This window comes from Theobroma cacao, chromosome 3, assembly GCF_000208745.1.
Source record: "Theobroma cacao cultivar B97-61/B2 chromosome 3, Criollo_cocoa_genome_V2, whole genome shotgun sequence".
Classification (NCBI taxonomy): domain Eukaryota; kingdom Viridiplantae; phylum Streptophyta; class Magnoliopsida; order Malvales; family Malvaceae; genus Theobroma; species Theobroma cacao.
In genome coordinates, this window is record NC_030852.1 from 29,700,275 (window position 1) to 29,710,352 (window position 10,078).

The window sequence follows — 10,078 nt, forward strand, 5'->3', positions numbered from 1 at the left end:
TAATATGATATTTTTTACTTTCTATATTAATGTTATATTAATATTATAAGAATATAAAATGATAAGTAAAACTTTGATTAATAAAATTTAAATTTAAAAATATTTATGATGAGATAGATAATCTTAATTATTTAATTGAGATACCTTGACAGTGGTATCCCTTGTTCTTTCAAATTCACTTCAAACTTTTATTTTATAGCCGTTGTCGCCAGCTAAACGAGTAGTTGAAGGTTACATCAATCGAAATCCACTTCTAGCTCTTCTGTGCTTTGATATTGGTTGGTAGGTGGTAAAATGTTTGTACCAGCATAGCCTTAAAAGGGGTAGAAGAAGTGGAACCATCGGCAGTGCACATTTACCTTTTTTGTGGAATAAGGGGCCCCGGGTTCTGGCTTTTGCTTTAAAATGACAAAAAATAGGTGAGAAAGGAAAAAAAAAATTTGATAAAGGGCCATCTTTACTGCCATTCAGTGCGAAGGGAAGAAGTCCCCCACCTTTGGCTGACAAATTTGGGAAACAAAATGAAAATTTTCAAACTGTTAAAACTTTTTCAAAATCTCAGTTTGTTCATACTTAGAAGTAAAAAAATTACCCACATTTTTTTAAAGAATTACTATTTCTTTTTAAATAATTTACGTCTCCTTTTTCTCTCAACATCACTTTTTCTCCGCCACTCACGTTTCAAGTGTACCATATTATGGCATAAAGAATAAACCCTTCGCTAGCACGTACCGACGGAGTCAGATGTTAAATTTGCGAAGATGAAAATAAAAAATTTTAATATTTAAAAATATAAATTTATAAAAAAAATTTAAAATAAAGATAAAATTTTAAAATTATAAAAATTTAAAACAAAATAAAATAATATATATATTTGAAATTTTAGAGGGGCGGGGGCCACTACTAGCCCCCCCTCCCTCCGCCTCTGCCTAGCACCAGCAATTTAAGTTTAGCTAAAATAGGGGTAAAAGTGGGTAATAGCAATGACCTACCAACTTGTAGAACAAATTGCTATCACAGTCGGCACCGATAAATAGTTGGAATTGGCATTAAAGAAATAAAAAGGGACTCAATCAAAGCTGATAAGATAGCAAAATTGATGGCATCCAATTTCAAACTCGTGTATTTATAAATACGGTCATAATCTTCGCATATAATAATAGAGTCAGAATTTAACGTTTGAGAGGATAAAAAGTTGAAAATAACGTTTATAAAACATCAAAAAAATCAATTTAATAAATAAAAATTAACAAATATAATAACAAAAATTTAAATAGGAAGTAATCTTCTAAAAAATATTAAGGCTATCAATAAACAATTCAATAGAGAAGTAATTTCTTAAAATTAATCACAAAATTCAAATACAATATCAATAAACAATTAAATGAAAAAGTAATCCCAAATAAAAAATTAAACTGTTCACAAGAATTTAAGTAAAAAAAACACAAAGAATTTGTAGGAAAGTAATTAAGTAATTTCTAAATAAATAAGTAATAACTAACTTTATATGCTTAATCAAATTCGTGTTTTGCTACTTTCAACAAAAAATGGCTAAGATTGTAAATGCTAAATCAAAATCATAAATAAAAATTATTAAATTAAAAATTTAAAGTTAAAAATATTAAAAATAAAATAAGTAAATAAATCAAACTTATCAATTATTATGATATAAAAATTAAGTTACTGACTAGAGGTTTATTGCACAGAGAATGCTAACAGGAAAAAATATAAAAAATAATTTTTTTATTTTTATAATATTTGATAAAAAAAAAAAGAGGTGGTGATTGTAAAGTTTTCAAGAAGTGGGACTTGAAAATAATTCTCTTGTAATAGGTTTTATTTTAATCTTATTAAAAGTAATTGTTTTGGACATCTCATCAAATAAAAAATTATTATTCAGATAAAATTATAAAATTTCAAAAAACTAAAAATATGTGAGAAAAACTTTATAAATTTTGTAAAAAACAAAATTATAAAAAATGTAAAATTGTTTTGGGGGGCCCTACTAGGCCCCCCTCCCCTCCGCTCTGAATCACATGCCAAAAAAGAAAAAAAATTTAGATGCATTCGTTTTCTTTACCCGGAGGCCTATACAAGAATACAATACTTTTTGTCATGCAGAATTTAGTGCTGAGTTGACTTTTTTGCCCCCAAAATCCAATTGTTAAGAAATTTTATTAGATGGTATCGTCTACTATAAGAATCATTGCTCTTCTTTTCTTTTACTTCGGATAATAAGAGCGTCTGTCATGATTATCTATTTGAAATGACAAAACTTTCTTAGAGGTTTTTTCTTTTGTAATTTTTTTTTTAGACTTTGGTATTGAGAAAGTAAATCATATTGTTATGATTTTAATTAGCGGGAATGTCACACTGTGATGATCTTTTCAAGAATGGTATATATCTCTTACCATTGATTATGCTTTTTGTTATTAATAAAGGAGATAATCACACATGTTTTAATTATTTTTATTCTATAGACGTAACATATATTTATATGTGCTTTCACACGTGAATGATTGTTAAATTTGCATATAAAAATAATAATTTGCATCACACGTTAATAATTTTACATAAATTATAATAACATAGTTCACATGCTATTCGATCCTTTTAGTTATGATTGAAATGTGAATGTCATTGTCACGATAATTTGGCTGTTGATCCTAAAAAACTAATGTACCTGTTCATTAACAGAAATATGTATAACTTTGGCACATGATTTTTGACTTTGTTAGACAAAATCTGAAGGAGGGGGTCCATTGATTTTCCATTGGGCAAGCAAAAAGTGCTAAAGCAGGGGTGCTAAATCATCGGTATCTTGGAATCATAAAGCGAACGTGGCAAAGTACGCCATCCCCAACTCATCATGTAAAGGGTGGAACAACGAACGTTTATGGCGTCACTAAAATAATAAAAATACATCATAATATTCATATGTATAAGTTCTTAAATTATTAATCTATTACAAAAGATAAGCAGTTGCCAAAATTTATGAATTATGAATTTGAAATTTTTATATAGAAAAAAGAAAACATAAATGGAAAATTTAAAGAAGTATAAATTGTCATCATCTGTCCCCACAAAATTAAATATCTATTTATAGAGAGAAGGCATAATGTTTTAAATAATTTTAAAAAATTAAAAAAAATTTATATTTTTTAATCAAATAAGTTTTCATGATTACCAATTAATTAACTATATTAATCAAAATGTTACTAATCATTTTATATATATGTGACGTTAATTTAACATTACCTTCCCTTAATTATAAAAATATGGTGTTGATGTTGATTATAAAAATATTACATAATTATGTCATCATACTATATAAATATGTTATATTACCATCCACTATAACATATCGGCTTGTTAAATTAGAAACTACCATGGTTGGCAAGGCAAGGTGCTAGAATAAGATTACTCTAGTAATTAACTAATCATTAAATTTTTTATCAAATAAATTAAGAATTCATGCATTTAAATATTTAATTTAATGATTAATATATGTATTTTTCACTTAAAAAGTAGAGTTTAAAAAATTAAGTATATGATAAAAAGATGAAATGGGGAATCAAGTTATCCATGGCTTTTCAGTTTAGATAAAACCCTTGTTGTCAGATCAAGTTTTTTTAAAAGAATCTTATCATGATAAGCTATTTATAGTCACGAACAAATGAGGTCTATATTTTTTATCCAATGACAAAACTTATCGATTCTCTCCTATCTTCAAACCCTTGATTTCGGACGGATTTAAGTGGTGTATATGTCACCATGTCCATACTTCTCATCAAAGATGTTTGCTTTTCTGAAAAGGTTATTTTATTCCCTTTCATCTCTGCATGATATATGGACTATAAATATTCTCCATCTTCTGAAGGAATTGGAATATGTTACCAAAATCACCAAATGCGTTCATTGAATCCCAATGTGCTTGTTAACAGGATTACCTTTCATTACTTTTTCTTAGCCAATGGTAGACATAAATCTATCATATCACCAATCCTTTATACGTAAGATGGATACACTTCATGAGTGAGTTTCACAATAACAGACGGTGATAATAAGGTATTAGACTTTTATGGTGAAACAAAAGTTAATGTTATGCAAAATAGTGTTGAATGGCATCCCGTGGTCAGTGATCATCTTTGGAGTTACTTGCCGATATTTATGAAAGTAGTGAAATTCTTTTCTATTTGAAGAAAAGTTGGCATCTATGGAAGGGCGCTTAAAGCTAATATTTAGTCTTGCTTTAGCCATCAACAACGCTTGCTGCATTATTGGTGACAGTGGAGGAACTAACACGAACAGACGGGAGAAGGTTCTCATCGGCTCATCCTACGGGATGGCTGGTTTTGAATTCCGATGGAGCATATAGAAGATCAATTGATATGTCGGTTTGCAGGTGGTGTATTTCAAGACTCAAGTGGTGAATTATATGGTAGTTATGCTATTCGATTGGAAAAGCGCACAACGTATCGGGCTGAGTTGTGAGGAGTTTACGTGGTTTATGTTTAACATAGGAATTGGGCTATCGACTATCGTAAGATTGACTCGCAAATGGACTGTGGGCTAGTTGTGCATGCCATTACTTCACCCCCGGTTCATCTATGCTCTAATTCAGATCATTCAACAACCGCTTTCAGCGTCAATGGAAAGTTAATACGCAACATATTTATAGAAAAGGTAATGTATTAGTTGATTTCATGGCTAGTAAGAGTTTTTTTATAGAGGATGATTATTTATTTTATAATATTGCTTCAGTTAAAATTCGAAATTTGTGATAAATAATATGTTGGGATATGTGTTCCTTAATTGATTAGAGTATAATAAATTCTTTTCCCTTAAAAAAAAAATCATTTCAGACTGGTTAGTAAGTTTTCCTCCTACTGTATAACAAAATGGATTTTTCCCAATTAAAGCACATGGCCCAGGTTTGTTCATTGATCGGCTTAATCCTGCATATTATGAAATAAATATAACCTTCCCCCTTTTTAGAGGCGCGGCTTCGGCTCTTTCGTAATTTCGTCATTCCAATTTGTGCCTCATGACTCATCCCCTTTTACTACGGTTTAACAATATATTTATTTGGCATTTGAACGCCCTTTAGATTTTGTTTTTTTAAGTCTCATTGTCCTTTTCACCAAGTTTGTCATTTCCTTTCAAACGACGATAAGCGCTCTAGTAATAGTTTTGACATTTAAACTTTGTTATAGTTAATTTGTTTATTCCATAAAATCGTTTTAAATCAACGCTTGATTTCAATCACAAAATTTCACAGATAAAGTTAGATTTTATTTATTATTTTATTCACGTTAATTATATTTCAAAATGATTTAGGTTCAATGGACGTACTCGATAACGTGATTTAATTTAAACTTTTAATAAATATTTAATTAAATAGTTGATTTAAAAGTGTAAATCAAGAATTGCGAGAATTGATTTATATATTTAATGAGTTAACAGTTAAAAAATTAAGAAAAACTTGTATAATACAAAATTGTAAATCTGAATTTTAATTATCTATGTTATAGATATATAAGACTAATTTTAATCTTATTCATAATTTAACTATAATTAACAAATAGTATTATAATATAACGCTAATAAAATATTATAATCTAACTAAGTAATATTGTTGTATTATAACTCTAATTATATAACTCGTATAATTATCTTAACATTAACATCATGATAAATATAAGACTATACTAATTTTCAGCATCTAAATGCCAAAATTACAATGAACATTAATTTTTTAAATTATTAATTATTTATAAATAGTTGAAATAATACCTTAATGATATATAATTTGTTAACTAATTAAAAAGTTGAAAATTGAAAATTGCAATTATCAATATATTTTGTAATTGTCGAAACTAATTTCACAAAAAAATTGATGAAAATTTAATTTTATTATTAATTTTATTTAAAAATATTCTTTATCATTAAATCTCCGTAGCAACCCGCGAGATAATATGCTTGTTCAAACTTAAAACTAATATACGACCTGATTAAGCTTCTCATCAGGCTTCAACCTTTATCACATAACCGATCCGGCTCCGCAGCCTCGCACCCTCCCCTACTTGTGGGCTTGAGCCTGCAATTCACTGAATTTGGATGATGCATGGGGTGGGTAAGATTGAGGAAGAGGCCATGAACAAAATAATTACAATTATCTTCCCCAAAATATTTAGGAAGAGGCCGACTAGATATTCTGAAAAATAATGATTTCAATGTTAAATTTGAAATTTATAACTAGGAAGAGAACCATTTTTGGGAAAAGGTTAATCTTGATAAAATGGCAATACTTAATAAGTTTTTTATTTGTGTTTTTTGTTCCATTAGAGCTTTTATATTTAAATGCCGATATTATCTATAACAACAGATCTGTTCAGGGGAATGGTGCTCATGTAAAAGCACCGAGACAAATGAATCAAATGGTATTATCATACCCAATCAGCTCTAAGCCCCCAAGCAACCACTTAATTTCCTTCTAGTTTAATTGGATGGATCATCTCAAACGAAATCCTTGGTTAGCAATCCCAGATTGAGAATTCTTCTTCTCCATCCGCTGTGTTTGAGAGTGACTTCAGACAGACGGCTAGTGATCTTAGGGGAGGAAAGTACTTGGTTTTCTTAGCTCAACCACTATCACACTAATGTTGTCTTTGCTACCCCGAGCTATTGCAAGCTCAACCAACACTGCTGCCGCTTCGGCGGCACGGTTTTCGTTGACAATATTCTCAAGGGATTTCCTCCTTATTCGGCCGTTCAGACATCTCCTCACTACTCGACATGCGACTTCATTAGATATCACATCCCACAGGCCATCACTGGCCAGTATGAGGAACTCATCGCGATTGGTTAGCTCTCTTACTGTTACTTCTGGCTTGCATATAACAAATGGTTTAAGGCATTGATCGCCTGCATTCAAATTGTACTATCCCGTGAGAAAAATGGCTGGCAATCGAATCCTTCAAATTTAGCTCTGCGGCCATGATCTCTAGCACTATTAAAATTGATAAATGCTGTAATTGTTAAGCTACAGTAGAAGCTTTTCTACTTACCTATGGATCTTGAAGTGGCAAGCACTCCGAGCACACGATATCCATTCCAGTTTATGACCCTTCCACCACCGGCTTCAACTCTCTCCAACTCATCAGGTCTGTCAGGCTTTGCACAAAGAACGTGTCAATATATTGATTTCTTGCTGCTAAACTTTTAAGAAGCTGCTCTTTTCTCTTTCTGGTCTAAACAATCAAATTGATGACAACCCATATTTCAAACAGCTGACCGAGGGATAAAATGCCAGGGAGTTTGAAGTAACTTGAGTATATATATATGTCTTGCTTCCATGACTAGTTTTGTTTTTTCTTCTACCGACAAATATATAATCATCATAAACGGAAAAAGGGAACAATGGTAAAGGAAATGTAAAGGAGAAAGGTCAGAAAAGCCTAAAGGGGACAAAGAAAGGACCGTAAAGAAGGTCCTCCTAATCATTTGGTAAAAGAACACAGAAGTCCTACTAATCACATGGTAGATTTCTTAATAGTTCCTAACAAAATTAACGACTGAATGGTAGTTTAGTCAATGATAGATCCAAAATTGAAATTGTTAGGTACAACATACTCCTTAGTCTGTCACTTAACGCCTTTTATTATGTACTTTGATCTCAATAATTCTTGATTTAACATAGTTATGCTGTTTAATTTGACGACCCTTAAATAGAGGATTACTTTTTGCTAATATCAGACAGTATTTGTGCAAAAGATCAATAAGAAAAGTCCAGTCTAGCTATGGGGTAAACCCAAAATTTCTAATTAAAGGAGAAAACCAGACCAAAATTTTTCATTGCAGATTTTTAATCAATATCAGCATGTACAAATCGAGGGCAATCTCCTCCCCTTCTGTAAAATCCAATTTTCAGACCGGAAGCAATGATCTTCTGCCCACACTTTTTACCCAATCATTTATCTCTCATTTGATCATTTGAGGCTTCAGATTTAGTCGCGTTCCCATGTATTTACATATTATTTCTCACCTCATATATATCTGGACAGTTCATTCTTTGTCGATCTGTGCCCAATTGCCCCAATTAATAAGTTATACAAACATCTTTTGGGTACAGATTCTCATTATACCATATATGTCTGCAGGGTATATTCTGAACTACCACCTCAATCTACTCTTTGTTTATCATCAGCACATAAACACGACCATCCTGCTCGAAGAGATTCTTAATTTGTCTTAAACTAAACAAAAATCCACCATGTCTACCAGTGTTCCTTTCAATTTTATCAGGAGAAAACATACTTAAAAATTTAACCTTTTAACATGATAAAACTAAAAAGAATATAAATATATTTGAAAAAAAGAAGCATATAAAAATATGAATATTACCTTATGATCAAAAGACAAGGCCACAGCAACACCACCCCTCGATAGAACAGCTCTAGAGTCCCCACAATTTGCCACTATCACCTTCCCGTTACCAACCACCGCCACAACCGCCGTCGACCCCACCATCTCCTCCCCCACCCTCCCTCTATTCACCTCTTCATCCATCTTCTCAAAACACCTCTCCATCGTTCTTCCCCAATCAATCCCATTTCCTTCCTCATTATCCTCTACTATTTCCTCCACCAGCACGTTATGCAACCTTTCTCCACACTCCTCCGCCACTCTGGACCCGCCGTGCCCGTCATAGACTCCATAAAAATCAAAAATTTCCCCTCCTTTGACCATAAAACCTAACTCCACTTTCACTGCATCTTCCATCTCTCTTCTCCTACCGATAATTGATAGTAACCCGTGAGACATGCACGTTAAACTTTCAATATCATCTTTTTTCTTGCAAGTTTTCCCTCCAAAACCAGCTAAAACGATGTCGTTCTCCTCTGATGATGATTGCTTTGACGAAGAAGAAGACAATGAAAGCGATATATCCGTTAAACCATTGCTTGGTTTTGATCCATGAAGAAGATTCTTGTCTTTATCGCCGTTGCTGCTGCTTTCTGTGATGGTTATATTCATCATTGTCTGACACGTGTACTTCAATCTTCTAATTTCCAATCTTCTCCGGCGAGCATTCTTGGTTCTGACGACTGTAAGCTTGCTGAGTTCACCGGAATCAGATGTCATTCTCCGGGGAGCTTTAGTTGATGGAGAGTGAAGCTTCGGTATCTTCTGCGCCTTCATTTTTTTCTGCATGAAAAGCAAAGCGACAACTGGCCTAAACAGATTAAAGTTGATATAAATAGATGGAGAGAAAAGCATTGAATTCGAGCCGTTGATTTCTGCGATGCGATTGGCGGTAGCCACATGGGCTTTTTTGTACCACTGACTGGGATTTTTCAAACAGAGACGTGGATGGCAATGATTTGGTTCCAAACACGTGGAGCTTGGATCTTGGGGCTAGTGATTTGGTCGGGTGAGGGAAGGGCCCCACTAGTGATCTCTAGAAGTCGTATTACGTGGCCTCTCGTGTTTTCAGAGGGAAATGGGGCGGGTTATGCTTTTTTGGAAAGGTTTTTATTAATGTGTTTTTATCTGACAAGGAATGTTGACCCCGATGGCTTGATCGGACACGTGTTAGATCTTGCTTGGTCGCGTGTGAGATTTGGACCTCGCACATTGAGCCAGGTTTTGCCGATATAACGTGTGTGCATATCTTATTGTAAGTTTAGTCGGTGAAATAGATAAAAATGAAATAAAATAATTATTATGTGATAATAGAATAAAATAAAAATAAAATAAAATAATTATTACTTAATTTAATATGATAAAGAGAATAGGATAAGAATAATTATTATAATTTATTGTAGTGTTTGGTTGGTAATAATAATTTTAGAATAATAAAAGAATAAAAAATAAAAAGATAAAAACATATTTTATTATTTATGTGATATTTTATTTTTATTAGATTTTTTAAATATTAATAATTTAGAATTTAATTAAAATATTCATAATTAATCATTTAAATATTATTATGATTAATTTTTATTTTATTTTATTTTTAAAATATTAATAATTGATAATTTATTTAAAATATTAATAATTGATAATTTCAATA

The 10,078-nt window shown here is 31.5% G+C and overlaps 1 protein-coding gene across 2 annotated transcripts; it reads right to left on the bottom strand.

Annotated features, from left to right (window-relative positions):
• LOC18605733 (probable protein phosphatase 2C 51) lies at positions 6,274 to 9,239 on the bottom strand. 2 transcript variants are annotated; one of them, XM_007038934.2, is made up of 3 exons: positions 8,407 to 9,237; positions 7,071 to 7,176; positions 6,274 to 6,927 (listed from the first exon to the last, which is right to left on the bottom strand). In XM_007038934.2, the coding sequence occupies exons 1-3, from the start codon at positions 9,214 to 9,216 to the stop codon at positions 6,614 to 6,616; spliced, it is 1,230 nt and encodes a 409-aa protein (XP_007038996.2). In that variant the 5' UTR covers positions 9,217 to 9,237; the 3' UTR covers positions 6,274 to 6,613. The 2 variants fall into 2 exon arrangements, with proteins under 2 accessions (XP_007038996.2, XP_017972142.1); XM_018116653.1 differs by having other exon boundaries at positions 6,826 to 6,991; positions 8,407 to 9,239.